This window comes from Chionomys nivalis, chromosome 10, assembly GCF_950005125.1.
Source record: "Chionomys nivalis chromosome 10, mChiNiv1.1, whole genome shotgun sequence".
NCBI lineage: Eukaryota > Metazoa > Chordata > Mammalia > Rodentia > Cricetidae > Chionomys > Chionomys nivalis.
Window position 1 is genome coordinate 34222515 of NC_080095.1, and position 21279 is coordinate 34243793.

At 42.5% G+C, this 21279-nt stretch overlaps 1 protein-coding gene across 1 annotated transcript in view; it reads left to right on the forward strand.

Annotated features, from left to right (window-relative positions):
• Sel1l (SEL1L adaptor subunit of ERAD E3 ubiquitin ligase) overlaps window positions 1-21279 on the forward strand; it is a 47890-nt gene that overhangs the window by 10553 nt on the left and 16058 nt on the right. Inside the window, exons 4-11 of the mRNA XM_057782300.1 lie at window positions 9082-9249; window positions 10869-10974; window positions 11627-11789; window positions 15271-15324; window positions 15412-15471; window positions 17057-17138; window positions 17486-17640; window positions 19012-19068. Of these exons, the coding sequence (XP_057638283.1) occupies window positions 9082-9249; window positions 10869-10974; window positions 11627-11789; window positions 15271-15324; window positions 15412-15471; window positions 17057-17138; window positions 17486-17640; window positions 19012-19068 (845 nt within the window). The remainder of the gene's footprint in view (window positions 1-9081; window positions 9250-10868; window positions 10975-11626; window positions 11790-15270; window positions 15325-15411; window positions 15472-17056; window positions 17139-17485; window positions 17641-19011; window positions 19069-21279) is intronic.

Sequence of the window (21279 nt, forward strand, 5' to 3'; positions counted from 1 at the left end):
TTTTAAGGGCATTAACTTTATTCTCTATATATATATATTTTTTTCTCTCTCTCAAGCCTACGTACATTCATCCAACACTGTGACCCATAGAGGCCTTTTATGTCTGAATCTGTTCTATTGTGAATCTGTAATTTTTTTACTATCCAGGAGCACTTTGTTTTGTGCTTTTAAATCGCTAAGCGCTTAAGAATCTAAGCTGTGACATTCCTAGGTCAAAAACAGGTACTGCCTGCTTGCCCCGCCCAGTCCAACATGGCGGAGCCGCTCATGCCTCTGATCCTTGCACATTGTACCAGTAGCGTGGTGGAGCTGCTTGTGCCTCTGAGCCACAGCATGCAATGACTTCCTTTTAGGCACACAGCGAGTCTAGTTGCCATCAGACAAATCGTAGCACTTTACTCCAAATGCTCCATTCAAAAGCTCTTTCTCCCGCAGGAGCCAGACAGAGATCGCAATGGCCGCACAGCCCAGAAAGCCGGCATTTTAAAACAGCCAGTTTTTTCCTGTTGCTGAGTCAGGACAATTTCTTTGCCGCACGCAACCCATAAACAGCAAAAAGCTGTCTTAAATTCTCTCTATGTCCTTTTTAAGCCCTCTCAGGTTTTACGTGGAGTTCATTAGTACATTGGGTGCCACTCTGTTGTAATATGAGTGGCGGGGCTGCGTCCCCGGCACCCAGCCGCCCGCACGACTAGCTTATGCCCCGAAATAATTACATGGAAACTGTATTCTTTTAAACACTGCTTGGCCCATTAGTTCCGGCCTCTTATTGGCTAGCTCTTACATATTGATCTAACCCATTTCTAATATTCTGTGTAGTACCACGAGCTGGCTTACCAGGGAGGATCTTAACCTGCGTCTGTCTGGAGTGGGAGAATCATGGCGACTCCCTGACTCGGCTTCTTTCTCCCAGCCTTCTCTCTGTTTACTCCACCCACCTAAGGGCTGGCCTATAAATGGGCCTAGGCAGTTTCTTTATTATTTAACCAATGACCTTCCTCCATCATAAGTATTACAGGCGAAATAATGAAAAGGGTTTGATTGACAAATTGAACTTCTAAGAATCAGAGTTCTTATCCAGTGCCAGACTTGGTGCATATTTTCAAAGAGTCAGCTGCCACAGACACAGAAAACGAAGACAAATCCATGACACCAGGGCTCCTTGCAGCTCCTTCTTTGCCCCATCCAGACTGGGCTCTAACCAGGTCCTAGACTCCAAGGGACACTGTGGATTGTCACTTCCACAGAAGAGAGCTGTGTTGGTTAGCTATCTCCTGCTCATTCTCTGATAATAAAATTTGAGATATCCTCTAGGATAGCAGTTCTCAGCCTGTGGGTCACAACCTTTGGGGGGGGTCAAATGACCCTTTCACAGGGATCACATATCAGATATCCTGCATGTCAGATATTTTTAGCATTACGATAGCAAAATTACAGTTATGAAGTAGCAGTGAAAATCATTTTATGTTTGGGTATCACCACAACCTGAGGAACTGTACATTGGGAAGAGTGAGAGCCACTGCTCTAGAAAGTGGGGCCTGCATACATTTGAGGCTTGTGTAAATGAGCAGTCTGGGCAGACCAAGTCCATCCTGCTAAAATGTGCCAGAAGTCAGTACTGTAAAACTTTCTGAACCTTTAACCTGCTTGATGGCCAGTCTGTCACTATCATGTTTATAAGGAATTCTCACCAAGTCTGTCTTTTAGGCCAGTGAAAAGACATAGCAGATAAGGATTTCTGATTCTTTTTGGTTTCAAGATGTATTTATTAGGGATTTGAAATAGTATTATAACTATCTCTTATGCAATATTTTGTGGGTGGCTTTACCAGCAACTTTATAAACATATTCACCTGTTCAGCTTGTTTCAGTAATGATTTTGATTGGTTTTTAATTTATTCATAATACACAAAATCATATGCACTTATGCATATTTAATATGTAATATATATTGCATGAGTTTGTATGGCTTTGTGTGTTCCATTCAACTACATTAGAATTAGATTCTGTTACCGTCCTTCTAAATTGTTCCTTTTGTCAGCCTCTGGTTCATGTTCCTGTTGTGTTAATCTTCCTAACTTTCAGACTTGACCCTGCTTCCTTATGTACAGCACTGCCTCCCATGCCTTCTGCAGTAAGGCACACACTTGTTGACATGATTCACAGAATCTGGCATGGCAGCACCTCTTCTGTGCTCTCACCTGCAGCTCTCCCTAGAACACCCTTTTCTGAATGTTCCCCAAGATTGCACGCAGTGCAGTCTGTCCTGGGCCTTTCCACGGGTTACCCTCACAGCTTAAAATGCCGTCTCTACCCCCTTGAACAAACCCAACACCAAATTTCTGTTCCCCTTCAACTACTCTTCGTGCAGCAGCTTCTGCGCCACCCAAGGGTAAGAGCCTCCCTGTGGCCCAGGCTTTCGCTCTTTCCTCTAAAGTTAGTCCTTGACAGCAGGCAGAGTCAACTTTCTGCTCGTGCTCTTGGGTTCCTGTCATCTTAGAATCCAAACTTCTCACCTCCCTCCAGCTTTCTCTTCTGCTGCTCCCTTCTCCCACATGACCCCAGCCACATTTGCCTTCATACCTCTCCTTGAATGTTTCCTACTGTGTTAGCAAGACCACAGCCCCTGGGTTAGTAATTCCCTAGGAAGAATCTAAGGACTTAAGCATGTAAATGTATTCATAGGTATACTCCAATAAACTAATTTTATACAAACATACACACACTCACTGTGGCGTGCATGTGCCTCTCCCCCAATTAATTAATTTTAATTTTAAAATGCAAATCAAAATCAGCAAAGGAAGACGTGCATGAAATGGAGTAGTCTCAGGCAGCTTCTAAGGGTCCTCTCTCAGGGACATCACTCCAGGTGCACCTAACCCTCCAGAAGTCAGTTAAAGTAACATAGCAAGCATTAGCGTCCCTCAGAATAACTTAGTCTGGGGCTGACACAGTACCTCAAGTTTTTTATTGGGAGCTGGGCAAGGTGGCAACCGCATACCTGGCATATACCAAAATTGCGGGCACGCAGAGAGAATGCTCGTGTTCATTATAAATCCTACTGTTTGTATAGTTTGAGTGAGCCACTCTGAGCAGGCGGGATGGTGGGATCTCATCAGAAATCAGTAATTTCATACATGCCAGCTAAGGGCAGCCTTTCTCAGCAGACCCTTTCAAGAACAGAATTTAAGCTGATACGCTAATTCTTCTCCGCTCAGTCTTCATCTCTGTGGTCATTGGCCAATGGCATCTGTAGATCTGACGTGTTATTAGTAAGACCCAGGAATGGTGAGGCCAGACTACTGCTTTACTCCCTAGGAGTTCTGTTTTTAGTGAATTACAGCAAATCCTATTAGTTGTAATAGATCTGTTGGAAAGCCAGGTAGCTTCCTCCTTAAGTTTCTATATTAACATTTTTGCTTTTTAGCCTGGCCCAAAGCATCAGTTCAGACACAGTTTTACTATGTCTAGTAGGTTGAGGTAGACCCAGCAACCTTTCAGGGTTGAGGCAGTGTTGTAAGACGTCCATGGAAACAGACCTGACAGTGGACTGTTAAGCATGAAGCGCGTTAAGTGTCACAGTGTGACCTTCCTTCCACCATGCTGCTGGCTTGCCTTCTCCTTCCTAGTCTGGCCCTTGGTTTCAGAGGACTTGCTAGGAGGTTTGGTTGTACTGTCCATAACCCAGTCCATCTGCCCATGAGTCAGAGAAGGATCTGGAGGATTTCTGTGTGGGAAATGAAACTTTGGGTCGCCTACCGCCTTCTCATAGCTAGCCTGTCTTTAGGACGGAGCAGCAGCTTCTAGAAACAGGTTCTGGAGATCATAATGCCCTCTGCTCCTTCTGCCTCCTCCGTGCAGGAGTTTCAGTTTATTTGGTTCAGTTGTTAGAAAATCAGTAATTTCATTCAGAAACCCTAAGTACACCTTTTTGTTCAGCCATTCCCTAGTTTCATCTGTAGCATGTGTCTGGGGGGTTCTATGGAAGAGGCACAGAACAGTACAGAAAAACATAAACGGTGCCCAGAAACAGAACACAACAAAATCCTCAGTTTTCAAACACTCTGGAAATAAATCTATGTAGTCTCTTACACATTCACCTTGATCGTTCTTCGTTTATCAGCCCATTCAGAGGCTTTCCCTGAGCTGTGTGCAGCAGGAAGTGGGTCATCAGTCCATTGCCTCACACTGCAGGGAAGAAGCCCAAGGGTCAACAGCAGTGAGACTTGCTCAGCAGGAATCAGGTCGACCTGCCTAGAGGGAGCCAGAGGATCATGATCTCTGCTGTGTACCTTCTCCAAACTTGTAACTTGGACCAATAATCACAAGTTCACAGTGCTGTCTATACCAGAAGTGGACAAGCCAGTCGGGAGCTGGATTTCAGAGGGTCTCAGCAGCGAATGAGCACTCCTCTGCGAGCATGTGAATGTAGCCATTCAGGCCAACTAGCCTTCCAAAGAGAGACTTTTTCACAGCTGTGGGGCCCCTGAGCAGTGTCCTAAATGTATGAGCCTGCAGGAGCCTCAGTGCTGTTCATTGAGCTCATTCCTGCTCTGAATGCGGCACAGCTCCCACTGGGACTGCAAGCCCGTCCCAGGCAGTATTGACTTTTGGCTCAGAATCAAGTTCAGGCAATTAAGGCCTGTAAACCCAGGGCTCAAAAAAGGCCAGATGTTAGCAGCCTCAGAAGCAAGGTGCTTCAGGACCGGGGAGTTGAATAAGCCAGGCTTTCCTAAGCCCCTTTTTTCTAGTCAATCTTTAGAATCCTAACTGGCCTACTCAAAATATATTTCAGTTGGAAAATCATCTGCCTCTAAGAGATCAGACTTTGACCAACTCTGGTGATATGCTTTCAGTCCCAGCACTCTGGAGGAAGAGTCAGACCGGGTCTACATGGTGAGCTCCAGGCCAGCTGTGGCTGTGCAGTAAGACCCTAGTCACTAAAAATGAAAGGAGGGAGGGAAAAGTCAGACTTCAGCTTTCACAGGAATGAATTAGCAAACACAACCTGATTTTTGAACTCTACATAATATCTCTTGTCTGTCTTGTTACCAATCTCAGGGTTTAAATTCCAGCCCGTGCTGTTGGGAAAAACCAAGTTTTGTCTCAGTAATGTATTTTTTCTTCAGTTTCTCTTGACCACAGTGATACCTCTAGCATTTATAAAGTTGTAAGTACTTAATATTTTGTATGAACTTTTAGCGTATATCCAGGATGTCTAACCACTAAACGAAGCTCCACTAAATTCCTTTTTCCATTTCTCTCCTCACTGCTGTTTAGGTATACCCTCAGTAGTTCAGAGCAGCCAGAAAGCACCCAGAGGCCTGAGTACAGAAAGGAAGGCTGCTGCAGCAGTGACAGCACCTAACTAAACCTGCCGCAAGTCCTTTTGTCCTCTGGCTTAGCTGCCATCTTTCTTCAGCCCTGGGGCCTGATTTAATCCTATCCCCACCCTATACACACATGCATGCTCTCTTTTAGAGGAGAGAACAGTGTCAACTTTGACGTCTTTATCCAGCCTGGAGAATTTAAGGCCCATCAGAGGACAGATCATAATGAGAACTATTCATATCAACTGAGCTACTCTTATTTTTCCCTTTCTGTAGCCAGTAAAACCAACAGCAGTCAGGAGATCCAAGCCAACTCTCCTAGAGTTAAACCCCTTGTTTTAAGCTCCCACAGGTCGCTTTTCCTCTCATACACACAGAACCTCAGTGGCTACCTCGTATGGCTCCATAGCCCACCTACCTGTGCACCAGGCTTATTGTGCCCTGCCCCTTCCCTCCTCTTCCCTCGCAGTGCAACAGCACATTTCAGGGAGAACTGGCCATTCTAGTAAATCCCACGTGAGATGTAAAGGCTTCGAGGTACCCAAGACTGTTGGTGATTTGCTAGAAGGAATCAAAACACTTGGCCAGCACTTACACAGCAAAGGGATTCAAAGCAGAGTCAGTGAAGGGAAAGGGTGCGTTGTGGCCAAGTAGAGGAAACCAGACACGAATGCCTGAGGTCCTCTCCCTGGTTGTCAGCATCACCAGAGCCCCAGTCTGCGCCTAGTCTGCAGTTTAGAGCAGATACTGCTCTTGCAGCCAACCTGGCCAGCATCTTTGTCAAGCAGCTCACAACTGCTTGTAATTCCAGCCTTCTCTTGTCTCCTTAGGCACTGCACTCATGTGCAGATATCCCATACACACACACACACACACACACACATCTAAAAATGAACTGGAGAGACAGACAGACAGACATAATGTATAAACACAAAATGTTATCTACTTGCAGTTTTGGTCAAAATTAGGAAGAGAGAAATTCTCAATCTGTCAACACCTAAACAATGTAGCAAGTTATAGGAAAGGTGAAACAAAAGCCAGCCAGTGTGCACAGGTAGATTTGGGCGATGTGTCTCGGTTATTTGAACTGGAAGCTAAGTCTTTTCTCCTGGCAGCTGGGCCAGGATTCAGGAGGACCAGTCATTTAAACTCCATATGGTATTTGCTGTGGGGAGTTGGAGCTGAAGAACACTTTGGGCCTAAATTCTCAGGGCCCCATTTTCATATAGGATTCACTTGACACCTCCCAGTGCCCATACACAGAGCACATTGGGGGTAGCGCGTGAGGTGCTGCTAGCAGGGAAGCTCATGAGCGACCAGTATTTGGTGTTTTGTCTAGGAACTAGCCATTTATTCACCTTGGCCTCGCATGTGCCAAAACTGTAGACTCCCAAGAGCAAAACAGGTGTAGATGATAAACCACATTTATATAAACATGTGGGTCACATGAATGTGTATGGGGCAAGGGAGCCATTTTTGTGTGTGCATTTGCAAATATAAAGGAAAAGCTCAAATTTTCCACAAAGCTTCATTAGCTGAAAAAAAAGAGTTTGAAGTGGTAGGCAAAGGTGATTGGGTTTCCTTTACATTTGCACACTGTCTGGTCGTTTTATGTCATAAGAAAACACATTTTCCCTTATGGTCAAATAAAAATACAGAAATAATAATTCAGTAGAATAACCATCTTGATCTGTTCAGCTAATACAATTTCAGAGAAGGTAAATTGCTGGCTGTTACAAAGGTGTTTCTACTTTGCTCTGGGAAAGACAGAGAAGGACCCTTCACCTAGTTGGGGTGAATCATAGGCAGTGGCTTCCAACACACCCAGCTTTGATGGAAAGGGTTATGTTGCTGTTGACTGTAAACATTACTCTCCTTCCAAAGGGAGGGAGAAAGCTTATTCTAAGCCAGGTGTGAGTGGCCAGGGCCTGGAAGCACTGGTTGTTCCCCTGTAGAAGTGGCCTCATCGAGTTTTATAGTCACCAAAGGAAACCACAAATCAATGCATTATTTTAACCACATGGTGATAATATGGGGCTATCTGGTTAGGAGAGGGAAAACAAAGTGAAGAAATCTGTTACAGGTTCAGATGTTATCTGATAGCATTTGTAGCTTTTGAGCTTGTGCAAGCTAATGGTCTGCTAAGTTTATGTGTGTCAGAAATTTTATCTGACGGTCGAAAGGATGTTACGATAAAGGGCACTCTAGGGGACGAAGGAAAGCCTTGACATTGGACCTGAAATATTCCACCTCTCCATGATCGTAGAATTCCTTTATTTTATTTTATTTTATTTTTATATTTATCTATTTATTATGTGTACAATGTTCGGTCTGTGTGTATGCCTGCAGGCCAGAAGAGGGCACCAGACCTCATTATAGATGGTTGTGAGCCACCATGTGGTTGCTGGGAATTGAACTCAGGACCTTTGGAAGAGCAGGCAATGCTCTTAACCACTGAGCCATCTCTCCAGCCCGAATTCCTTTATTTTAGAAGCAAGTTGTTGACTTTCATTATTCATATACTTGATAGAAAATGGAATGTGGAAAACAGGTTAGAACTGTGGCTCTCAGCCTTCCTCATGCTGTGACCTTTTAGTGCATTTCCTCATGCCGACCCATGAAGTGACCCCCAACCATAATATTATTTTTGTTGCTACTTCATAACTAATCTTTTATAAATCATAATGTAAATATCCAATATGTAGACTATCTGATAATGTGACCACTGTGGAGGGGTCATTTGATTCCCCAAAGGGGTTGTGACCCACATGTTGAGAACAGTGATTTAGAGTCATATGAAAAAGAAGTCTGGGTGGGTACATGCCCCTTTACCTGCAAATCATGCATGGCAGCTGTGCTTGCCAGATCCTCTTTCGTCACACTTGGAGCTGCTGACTGAGCAGCAAGAGCAGCAGGTCTTACACTACAGGATAAGTGGCATCTACCTGATGCCACTGAGTGAAAGATTGTTTTCTCCCAGCTTACTGAAAGTGTTTCTAAAATTAGTATCTTCAGATGTGTCTCTTGTTTAAACCGAAAAAAAGGAGAGATGCCTCTAGCCTCTCAGAGGAAGGTGTCAGGAATAGATAACAGCTGTCAGCTCTTGAACTTATTATCCGACATGACAGGGGCCATATTAAATAGTCTAGTAGGAGCTACAGTGCGGGGGGGGGGAGCTAGTAACAAAACCCTCAGTAAACATGGTAAGTACTCTAACAAAGGGCTTCACAGAGGAATATGTGAATGATGAATTTTGCCTGGGGAAACATTATCCAGATATAACTTTAGATAACTGAAATTGCTGGGCTCCATTCAGAAAAAAGGAAAATTGTCCTAGCAGTAGAGACCTAAGTTCCCTTATATCTGCTTGGTTTTTGTTCACTCCTTAGAGCTCTTTGGTTGGGTCTGTTGTTTTGTTTAGTTTTGCTTTGCTTTGCTTTTTGAGACTCTAGTCTCGGACTCAGGACAGCCTTTAGGCAGTTTCCTGATAGACTTTGAAACCATATGGTTTTATCTTAAGAACTCAAAGTCTAAGCTAGACATGGGAGTAGTCAGCCAGGCTCACTAAGTGGACGTGGCCTCAAGTCTTTTCCAGTCAGACAGGTCTGGCTCTCCTCTGGCTCCCGTTACAGATGCCACAGGGTGTCTCTTTGCCTTCACATTTAATATAGCTGAAGTTTGACGTTGTTGAGTCCCTACATCACAAAAGTGTTCATTTAGACTCTTGTTCTTTTGGTTTTTGTTTTTTCCAGTTTTGACTGCCATTGAAGGTACGGCGCACGGGGAGCCCTGCCACTTCCCCTTCCTTTTCCTGGAGAAGGAGTATGACGAGTGCACGTCAGACGGGAGGGAAGATGGCAGACTGTGGTGTGCCACCACCTATGACTACAAGACAGACGAGAAGTGGGGCTTCTGCGAAAGTGCGTACTGCCTAAGTCGGGCCGTGCCCTGTTGTTTTATGTCTAGGGCAGCATTCGGAAGGCATTTTCTAGCTGTCCTTTTCCATGTGGATCAGTGTTGGTGAAATGCTCATAGCCTTAGAGAACAACTGAAGAGCTGTGAGCAGTAATATACTTATTTCAAGCTGTCACTCAGCCTTTCACATTAAGTCTCATTGATTCACAAGCAGTTCTTCTATAAATCCTTGAGGCAGGTTATTGAACTAATTAATACAAAATAATTCATCAATAATGGAAGCTGACTATCACGGCAAAGGTTAATAGTAGTTAGAAGAACACCAAAAAAATACCATCTTTAAAAGGCTTTGAGTGGACTATGCTGTGCTTATGTAACATTTGACATACGTAGGATGTTTAATCACCCTGTGTGTAAATGCTGCCCTCTGCTGGAAAACTGTGTTTGGAAGACATAGCAGTGTGGTACCAGATACCATTTCTAACATGGTGGCTGTAGCCTCCTAAGACAGCATGAAACATAGGCCATCTTCAGATGCAGGCCACTATGACTAGTTTAATATGTCCGACTTTTTTTTCTTTCTTTCTTTCTTTCTTTCTTTCTTTCTTTCTTTCTTTCTTTCTTTCTTTTTTTTTTTTTGAAACAGGGTTTCTCTGTAGCTTTGGAGCCTGTCCTGGAACTAGCTCTTGTAGACCAGGCTGGCCTCGAACTCACAGAGATCCGCCTGCCCCTGCCTCCCAAGTGCTAGGATTAAAGGTGTGCACCACTACTGCCTGGCACAGGTTTTTCTTTATTACAAAAAGAATTCATTTCTCACTGTCTTATGATGAGTTCTGTATTCTGTTTTAAAAGTTGCATTCAAATAACAATATAGTTTTTTTAAACCCACAGCTGTTCTGTGATTTTTTTTTCAGTGTTATATTGATGAGTATGAAAAATAGAAAAATAATGAGCTGGGCTGGAGATGTAGCTTGATTGATAGAGTGCCTGCTTGCCATTCACAAAGCCCTGGGATTGGTCCCCAGCACCACATACACTAGGCGTGGTGGCACGAGCCTTAATCCTAGCACTCTGAACAGCAGGCTTAAAAGTTCAAGGACATCCTTGGTTACATTGGAAGTTTGAAGCCAGCCTGGGCTATAAGAAACCCCATTGAGAAAAAGAAGAGAGAAATGACTGAACTTAAATATTGTACACTAAATTACTTCTATGTTTGTTAAAAGCCAAGTTTTAAGGTTTTAGTTATATAATTAAATGATTATGTAAATATATAACATGTGACCTTTGGATATTATAGCAATTTCTGGTTGTTCTTCTCCAGTAGCTTTTTTGTTACTGTTTCAGCTGAACTTAGCATTTAATATGAAGTTTTAGTTTAATTGTATTTCTAAAAGTCATCATCTCTAATGAGAAATATGCTCAAAAGCAGCTTGGTCTTGCTGTTGCTAAAAGAGACTGTGTTATTTAAAACTCTTTGTCAGTACAGGACACACTCCAGCCATTTTTAGTCATGTTTGGAAATAGCCAAAGATCGTTCTTTCCGTATGTATTCCTACCTGAAACAATGAGTGAGCTTGGTACTAGCTAAATGAAATTCATCTAGTGCGTGTCATCTCATTGTCAGCTGAAGATGCCGCCGCGAAAAGACGACAGGTGCAGGAAGCAGAGATGGTTTATCAGACGGGGATGAAGATACTGAACGGAAGCAATCGGAAGAGCCAGAAGAGAGAGTAGGTTGCACTGTCCAGCCCGTTCTTCTCAGCACAGGCCCTGTTGCAGGAAACCTTAAGTGTTTTGGGCAGACTTTAACTCATTTGGATGAGATTATACATATTGACCATAACGCTGACCAGGGAGAAAAATGGCAGTAGTATATTGTAGTTGGTTCTAAGAACTAAGAATGAATACACTGTTCTGAATTCCAAAATGACATAAACAAAAGGAACTGACACTAGGTGTGTTGAATTTTTTTGTTCTACTTTGACATTTTCACCTAGAACGTTATTCTCTGAAAGAATTATAGCAGTTTATGTCTGTTTGATTCCTGCTGGTTTTGTTAGTCTGTGCAGAGTGAAAAATTTTGAGTTATTTGCGTATTTACTTGGCATCATTACAATTTTCCATTACAAATCTTGTTAACCTCCTTATTAGCTTTTCAGTCATTGTTAGTGTAATTAGATAATTTCACGATGCTAGACATAAGCTAAATCAAACTCTCCAGGATATTTTCTCTCTATATAATAACGTGATATAGTAGGATTAATGGGTTGGGATTTCTCACTATACAATAAGAAAATTGCAGTCCATTTTAGTAAGGAAAAATCTTTAAATGACTGTTCTGAAAACACAGCTGACTTTTTGTTTGATTATTTCTGTTTAAAGAGCGTATCGGTATCTTCAAAAGGCAGCAGGCATGAATCACACCAAAGCCCTAGAGAGGGTGTCCTATGCTCTTCTGTTTGGTGATTACCTCACACAGAATATCCCAGCAGCTAAGGAGATGTTTGAGAAACTGACTGAGGAAGGTTCTCCCAAAGGACAAACTGTAAGTGCGGCTCCAATAGAGAACCTCTGCACACAACACTTTGTTTGTTTGTTTGAGGGCGGTGTTTATGTGGGGGTGTTTTTGCCTGCATGAGTATCTGTGCACAGCTTGTGTGCCTGGTGCTCAGGGCAGTCAGAAGAGGATGTCCAGTCCCCTGGAACTAGAGTTACAGGCAGTCGTGAGTCACCATGTGGGTTCAAGAATCAGTCCCTGGGCCTGGAGAGATGGCTCAGTGGTTAAGAGCATTACCTGCTCTTCCAAAGGTCCTGAGTTCAATTCCCAGCAACCACATGGTGGCTCACAACCATCTGTAAAGAGGTCTGGCGCCCTCTTCTGGCCTGCAGACATACACACAGACAGAATATTGTATACATAATAAATAAATAAAATAAAAAAAAAAAAGAATCAGTCCCTGGTCCTCTGGAACAGTAGCCAGTGCTCTCTCTAGCCCCCATCTCTTTTTAATTTATTCTAATAAAATGTGGATGTGTGTTTATCTGTATACATGTGAGTGCAGGAGCCAAGGGACATGGATGCTGAGAATTGAACTCAGGTCTCTGAAGGAGCAACACATGCTCTTAATTGCTAAGCCATCCCTCCAATCTCTCTCCAGCACTCAGCACTTAATTCTAATAGCCACTTGTATCCTGACTTTTTTCAACAATAGAAGACTGGATGACAACATATCTCTAATTACTAACTTTTTGACAGACCATTTTACTTGTTTTCTTGGATACTTATTTTCCTTCACCTAAGAACTTTTATGGTCAATGAAGATAATTTTATAGCTACATCTTACCACAAATTCTTTTGTAGTTTTGCAGTATTAAATCTGTAGAGAGTGAAATATGAAGAGCAGTTCAATAGAGCAGCAATTCTGTTTATCAGAAATTATTCCCCATAGGATTTTCTTCCAAAGTTAACCTTGATTTTTTAATGTGTGTATTGTGGGGAGGGAGGTGTGAATGTGTGTGTGTGTGTGTGAGAGAGAGAGAGAGAGAGAGGAGAGAGAGAGAGAGAGAGAGAGAGAGAGAGAGAGAGAGAGAGAGAGAGAGAGAGAGAGAGGTTGATTGATTGATTCTAGGGTGTTCTAGGAGACATGCAGGTGGTTGTGAGCCACCTCCCATGGGTGCTAGGATCTGAGCTCTGGTCCTTGTGACAGAACAGCAAGCGTGCCTGGCAACTAAGCCATCCATCTCTCCAGCCCCATATTGATACTTAAAAAAAAAAGTAATATGAAATGTTTTAGGACTGGGAATATAGCCAAGAAGAGCATTTGCCTGGCGTGTACAAAGCCCTAGGTCCAATCTCCTAGTACTACACTACATACAAACACATACACACACATACACACACACAAACACACACATTCTCTCTCTCTCTCTGTTGTGTGTGTGTGTGTCTTTCTCTCTCTCTCCCTCTCTCCATCTTTCCAGCCTATAAATGCCCATAATACATTGCTAGAGCACTGAGCTCAAAAATTTCTTTATTCTGATTTTGTCAAAGCAAGTGTCCATCACAGCATTACATTTTAGTTGTTATTTCTTATGTAGCCCTTTGTCTGATTGGTTTGTTTCTTTCTTTTTTTTGGGGGGGGGGTGTTCAAGACAGGGTTTCTCTGTAGCTTTGGTGCCTGTCCCGGAACTAGCTCTTGTAGACCAGGCTGGCCTCGAACTCCCAGAGATCTGCCTGCCTCTGCCTCCCGAGTGCTGGGATTAAAGGTGTGCGCCACCACCGCCCAGCTGATTGGTTTGTTTCTGTGTTAGAGGTAGATACAGTTTTTCTGTAACATGTTCTGCCTGCATTTGTCCTCATGTCAACATCTATTCATTAATTTTTCTATTACCTGTATTTTCTGTAGGCCAGATATCACAGCTAAAGGCTAATAAATTGAAGTAACTGTTTTTAGCTAGGCTGCATTATAGGTGAATTTCAGTACCACATTGCACTACATGCATTGATAACACATCTTTGTTACATTATCAATAGAAATATAAAGAACGCAGATTGCCTAGGCTTAAGAGGCCATGTGATAGGGGAATCTCGGAGAGATAGCTCAAGTGTTAAGAGCAGCACTGGCTGCTCATCCAGAGAACCAGGATTCGATTCCAAGCACTTACCCAGTGGCTCACAGCTGTATCCCCTATTCTAGAAGAGCCAGCATTTTCTCTTGGCCTGTAAGAGTATTGCACTCACATGGTACATAGACACATATTCAGGCAAAGCACCTATACATATAACATAAATAAATTTTTAAGTTGGCCATCCTATTTATTTACACTGAATTATAGGTAATCCAGGTTTAACAGAATATGAGCTATGCTTAAAAATACATTGTTGGAATACATGGATATTTATGAAATTATTTTTAAAGATACATTTTCTTCTGAATTATCATTTCTGAAACCTAGAAAAATGCCTGCTTTCCCCTGACCATAATATAATAAAGCATGTGAGAGACAGTTGTCTTGAAGCTTTATGGCAGCAGGATCATACCCATTATTGTCTGAATATTTCTTGGTCTCACTTTTAGTTATAAACAGATGCAGTCTTAACTGTTTTCCTTATGTGTCTGAAGTTTGTTCCTTTCTTGATTAAATCAGCTTACATTAGCTGTAAACACACATACATCATCTTCAGAGGCACTGATGTCTTTTGGCAGCATTTTGTAGAGTCGTCCACCTCTGCAGTGTCACTGCATTCGTACCTCCCCCAGCAGTCTTGTACCCCCCCCCCCCCAGCACTCTTGCTGTGCTCATCAAGTTCAGCTGATGCAGCGAGCAGAGCCCCAGATCAGTACTTCGTGCTCGCCAGATTAGACTGAGCTCTTTTTTCTGCCTGGGTGGCTTTCTTGAAAATGGTGATTCCTGGGCAACGGTCAACCTCCTCTGCAGACATATCTAGGATCATAGTCTTACCTAGCTGCAAGAGAGGCTGAAATGTGCATGTGCTCACAGACTCTACCATGCTGTCCTTACCACTGTGTGTCATCAGGATGGTGCACAGAAGAGAAGGTGGACCCTCATTGTTTGGAGGTGGCTTCCTCAGGAATTCATGTTTTTCAAAGCAACCCTTGACTACTTGGTCTCTCTTCATACCTGAGATCACATCTCTTGGGACACTTGTCCTTTTTCATCCCTCTTGCAGAGAAAGAAATATGTTGGTATAATAGCACAGAAGATATTTTATCTTCATAAAAGCTAAAAAGAATGAAGAACCACGTTTAAGTGTGTTTAGCTTTGTTTCACTAGTAATGTCTTCTTAACTTTCCATTGACCTTCTAACTAAATGACTTGATTAAAGTTGTACTCAGCTATGTGGTTTGTAAAAGGCTGAATGTATTGCTCTAGCTATTTTACTGAATGTCAGCATAGTTGTAGTCAAACCTTTTCATATTTAAAGATTCCTGACTCTTCTCTGTGTAAAACTGTGTATGTCTTCACCAAAATAAGAATATTTACTTTTCCTCTTTTTACCTCAGGCTCTTGGCTTTCTCTATGCCTCTGGACTTGGTGTTAATTCAAGTCAGGCAAAGGTAATGTTCTTGAAGTTTTACTATATATTAAATTTGGAATTGAATAAGCCCTAGCCTGTGTTAACTTATATATCTGCTATTTCACAGGCTCTTGTATATTATACTTTTGGAGCTCTTGGAGGCAATCTGATAGCCCACATGGTTTTGGTAAGTGTGAACTTTAAGACAACATACATTAAAAGTTAAAATCTGTGTTTGCAGTAGCCATGAGTTTGACTGAGATTTGCTTACAATCCAATCCTCAGGTGGACAGCCAACAAATTCTTGTCAATGGCTATAACACATTGAATCTACATGAATAAAAGTTTATATAAATTAGAATTGCTTATCAGAATGATTTTTTTGATTGGATTATCAGAGATTTTGCATTTAAATTAATGAAGGACCTACTATGCAAAACTGTCCTATAAAGGGCCCTTGCAAGTATCTGTATATAAACTGATAACATTGATCACATACATCACTTAGAGACACAAAATCTGTCCACAATTTCTTTTTGTGCTAAGGGCCTTAAGTATCTTATATGTTCAATTTGGGATAAGTCACATGACCTGTGATACATACATGATAGATATTACGTTTAAAATGAGTATGAATTCCTTGTTGCAAGAATGTAAAGGCTGAACTGAGTGAACATAAAACTCAAAGCAGGAAACCAGTCCAGCACCGAGAAAGGCTCCAGATTTGGTTACTGACAAGGCAAACAAGAATAGTATAGTTTTCCAGCCATCCGGGAAATCATAGATAATTTCAAAAGTCATCACTGAGTGATTGTCAAGATCAGATTAGATGTTTAGGTAGACAGACAGCCTGAAGAGTAGAATGCTGGGAGTTGATAAGCAGGGCAGATAGGAATCCAGCCAAATAGCCAAGTTGTGCCCAGGAACTTGGGCCCTCTCTGTCCTGGGCTCAGCCACTGAAGGAATTGAAGGAAATGGAAAGCAGAGATGCTGGGCTTCCTAAACATTTCTCCTCTCTCATTTCATTGTTGTCTTTGTTTATGCTACCACATCTCAGAGAGTAGCTGAAAACCACCTTCAGATAAATTTTTTAGGTAGTTTGGTTTTTTGGGGGGAAGGGTTGGTTTTGTGGGTTTTTTGTTTGCTTGCTTGTCTTGGTGTTGTTGTTACAGCTTTTGAGACAGGGTCTCCGTAAGTAGTCCTTAGAGACTAGGCTAGTGGTAAACTCACAGAGATCCACCTTCCTTTGCCACCATACCTAGCTCAGGTAAATTTTTAAGAAATATGAAAAATTTTGTATGGCGAATATATATGAAATGCTTTAAATTACCAACTTTTTTTAAACAATGGCTGTAGAATCAGACCATGTTGTGCATATGGCTCTGTAGTACTACAGCAAGGACTGCCAAAGCTTACGACGTTTTGAGTCCATTCAGATTTCACACAGCTCCTTCCTGCTCCCCCACTCCCGTCAGTCTGTAGTCGTTTGTTAGTGGTGAGAACACCTTGTTCTTGTTACGATGAGATCTAAAATAAGACTGACAATGGTTGTGAGTGAAAGCCTGATGAGGACTGTGTCCATGCTTCTTTCATGAAGTTCATAGCACTCACATGGTTGCTCTAGGAATGTTCTTGTCTCGTGCTTAGCTATAACCTGCTTGTTGGAGTGTGTGGATTGAAGGAGAGCAGAATTATAGTCTGAGTGTGGTTGACTGTATGTGTCACAAGAACACCATGGTGCTGTTGTCTTCTCACACAAGGGTGTCTTACAGGGTTACCGCTACTGGGCTGGCATCGGAGTCCTCCAGAGTTGTGAGTCAGCACTGACCCATTATCGCCTTGTTGCCAATCATGGTACCTATCTTGTTTTCATCTTTCATGCTCTAGAAAAAAATACATCATTAATTTGGAGTATATATATTTATATATATGTATATGTTTTGGTTGTAGTAGTTCAGATATTGCAAATGACTCTTTGAATTGAACTTACCTTTTAACTACTTTAATTATCAAGAAAGACATTCCTTTCACCACTTTGTTCTTAAACATTCGTAGTAGAAGTCTGGTTTATTAGTGGGTTGTTATGTAGACTGCTACAGAAATGGTGCTATTAGCGCCATGTCTGTCCACATGTGCGTGCTGCAGTTGTGGACCTGCTCCTCTGTCTTCACCTCGCATTCCTATTTGTCCTCCTCTGTCAGTTGCCAGCGATATCTCCCTAACTGGAGGCTCTGTGGTCCAGAGAATACGGCTGCCTGATGAAGTGGAAAACCCAGGGATGAACAGTGGGATGCTGGAAGAAGATTTGATCCAGTATTACCAGTTCCTAGCTGAGAAGGGTGATGTCCAAGCACAGGTATGTGTTAGCATCAGGCAATCTCTTGCTGCCTTGTCTGCTTCATGGGGTGGGCGTGGGGGGCCAAGCACCCCCATCTGTAAGTAATGTTGTCTTTGCTCTGAGTAATTATTATCTTTGTTCTAGATCACCAGTGGATCTTTTAGAAAAAGAACGTCCCACACACTCAACACCTTTTTCCTATTAAAATCACAGCTGTTTGAGATACATGCAAATAAGTACTAAGAATAGTTTGAAAGTTCACAGAAGGAAGTCTTAAGTTAAAGCTGTAGTGAATAGCAGATCTGAATGTTACTTGTGGAAGTTAGAATACAACTATCCTGTCCATCTTAAAAGTCTTTCACACTGGGGCATGTTTTGGTTTAAATGTTTTCTGCTACTTGCTTCCTTTATCCTGCTTTTCTACGTTCCCTTTCCTCTGCTTTCTTGGCCTTGTTTTTGGTGGTTACTGCTGTTGCCTCTCTTCCTCCATGACCCGGGCAGTTGGGCCTTCTTTGTGTTACCTAGAGATGCCCACACAGCTTCGCCTCTAGTCTAATGGATAGACACGTTACCATTCCCGGGACAACACCAAGACCGTAGACTGTGCTAAGCATGATGACTTCTGTGTGGTTTTGTGAACCTCACATTTCTCTTTTATACAGCTCATACTAGTTTAAATTTACTCGCGGATTTGTCTTTTCTTGTTTTTATTTCTTCATGTCTAAGCTTCTTGTATAATTGTCTTCATTCGCTTAAGACATCCTTTAGTATTTCCTTTAGAGCGTGTTCACTGAGTTAAGTATAATTCATCTAAAAACCTCTTAGGAACCAGGGAGGGTGATGCCTCGATAGATGAAACACTTGTTTTACAGTGTGAGGAACAGAGTTCATGTGCCCAGAACCCACAAAAATGCCAGGTGGGTGTGGTTCCTGCCTGCAGTTCTAGCTCTCAGAAGGCAGCGACAAGACCCCCAGAGCAAGCTGGCTGGCTAGGGTGATCTTGTTGGTGATCTGTGGGTTCAATTGAGAGGACTTGCCTCCATGAATAAGATAGAGAACAATTGAGGAAGAATCCTGAAATTAACTTCAGGCCTCCACCTGCACACATGTGCTCTTACATACATGTGAACATACATCCACTCACAAACACTGCATGTGTGTACAAAAGAATGCTGTTTGCTTCAGAAGAATGCTGTTCATTTTAAAGCATGCCTTTTTAGTTCTTGATAATTTTAGGATAATTGAAACAGAATAGATACTCAGGATTATAGACTAGGTTTCTAGTCTTTTGATTAATAAACAGAGCCTTTTTACAGCCAACTGTGGGTCTGATTTTAATTGTATGGCAGATGCTCACTTTCACATTTACATCGTTTTGTTGCTTTTCAGGTTGGTCTGGGCCAGCTGCACCTACATGGAGGGCGTGGAGTGGAACAGAATCACCAGGTAACCACCCTGTAATGAGGCTTTGCTCCCGTTTCCAATGGAGCAAAATGGTGCTGTGTGGGTGTTCTTTATAAGTCAGGCTTACTATACATCTGTCACAAGTGAGCTCTCAACACCTACCTGATGGCTGATAAACACATGAAAAGATGTCAGAAAGACCAGTGTGTGTGTGTGTGTGTGTGTGTATGTGTGTGTGTGTGTTTCTCTATGTCATGTGTGTGCAGAGGCCTGAAAAGGGTGTCAGATACTCTGAAGCTGGATTACAGGCATGAGTGCTGGAGACTGTACTCAGGTCCTGAGGAAGAATGTAGCATGTGCCCTCAACTGCTGAACTATCTCAGATTGTACTACTTTTAAACTTAGCTCTTAGTACTGCCCAAACACATAGATACTTCTCGATTTCTTTGTTGTTGTTAAGTATATAGTAGAGTAAATCTTAGACACCTTTTGGGTCTGGAGAGATGGCCAGCAGTTAAGAGTGCTTGCTGCTCTTACAGATAACCTGAGTTCTGTTCCCAGCACCCATGTCCACAGTTTAGAGCCGTCTATAACTCCAGTTCCAGAGGATCTGACAGTCTTCAGGGCCCTGCAGTTACCCACACTCAGGTAACATACCACACTCAGATACACGCACACATACTCGAAATTAAAAATTAATTTTTTTCAAAGAGCAAAAGGAAGCCATCAAAAAAGACAACTTTTAAAGACTATAGGGCTGAGGAAGATGTTATTTATTAGAAATCAGAAGCATACAACTACCCAGGCTGATACAGCTACTTACTGAGTTTTACCTGCCTTCTGTCCTAAATATGACTCATCTCTTCCCCTCTCTCCATTATACCTGTCACTCGAGTGAGTCACCTGTCACCTGCAGTTTCTGTAAACCCAGCATCTGATCCTTTGTTCACCTAGAACTTCCCAGTGCTCTGTAGGTTCCAGCAGCTTAAAGATTTGCCCTTTAACATGACCTCCAAGACCTCATTCCAGCCCCTACCTCTCCAGTCCCTTGCTAAGTCACAAGCACACAGAATTTTCTAAGGTCTTTGAACCTATTGAGAGCCTCTTTCTCATGACTTCAGTGATGTCAACCCCTCTGTCTGTGGTGGCTGTCACCCCAGCTGCTTTGCTTATACAGTAATTCCTACCCATCACTCCCTTAGCCCCATCCCCACTCCAGAGTAAGGTCACACATGACAAAGGATGCCTGAAAAATAGTGCTCTCTGTGGTCCTTGTCCAAAGCAAATTGGTTGGTTACCTAACCTCTTTCTGTGCTACAGCATAAGTTCAAGAGAGCACAGTCACGTCTGCCTTGCTACCACTTTATTCCAACCCCCAACAGAGCCTAGCTCATAGGAAGTTCTCAGAAGTATGTGTCAAATCTACAAAACTCTTATTTTGCTGCCATACCAGTTAATCATGTCAAGTAAAGTGCCAAGTACCTGTGGGTTTGTTTTTTTTTTTTTTAACCAGGCAGCTGCTTGTCTCTTGGTCACTGAAATGTATGTTGCACGCTGCTATTTAACAAAATAATGAGAGCACAGGATTCTGAGGTAGTTTGCCCCAAAGCTCTTACATAGTGAGAACTGGGAGTGTTCTTGTCCTGTGTACTGCTTCCCTTAAAGCAGCTCCACAATGGGAGGATATTTCACCAGCCTCACAAGAGAAAGAGAAGTATTTTCCAGCGCATGTTTGGGTTAATTCAACAAACATTTCAGTTCCTACCACATGCAAGTCACTGCCAGGTTTTCCGAATGCAGTACTGAATGGAAAGCTTTGGTCATTGTCCTTGCTGAAGTTTCAAATCCAGTGGAATGTTGGTTCCTTTCTAAATGACCGCACCAACAAATAGCAAGCATTTAAAGTTGTCATGGCTGTTTCAAAGCAGAATCAAGGGGTATAATAAGTGAGGGAGGGAGATCCAGCTGTCAGGGAAGACCTCTTAAGGAAGAAGGAGGTGGCATGTTGACACTGGAGGTGGAGCCATTCCAGGACGAAAGGAACACCATGTGCCCTGGCCCTGGAGCAGAAGGGAACAGGGCTGGTATGGCCATGGTGTTGACATCATAGAACATAATGTAGTTCTGAGACAGTGGCGCTTGTTCTTACCAGCTTAACCTCTGTACTAAGGGACTCTTACGGCCAGCATGTTCAGATTTGAAAACGTTGACTTTTGCTTCCATGTGGAGAATGACTTAGTAGAATCCCAAAAT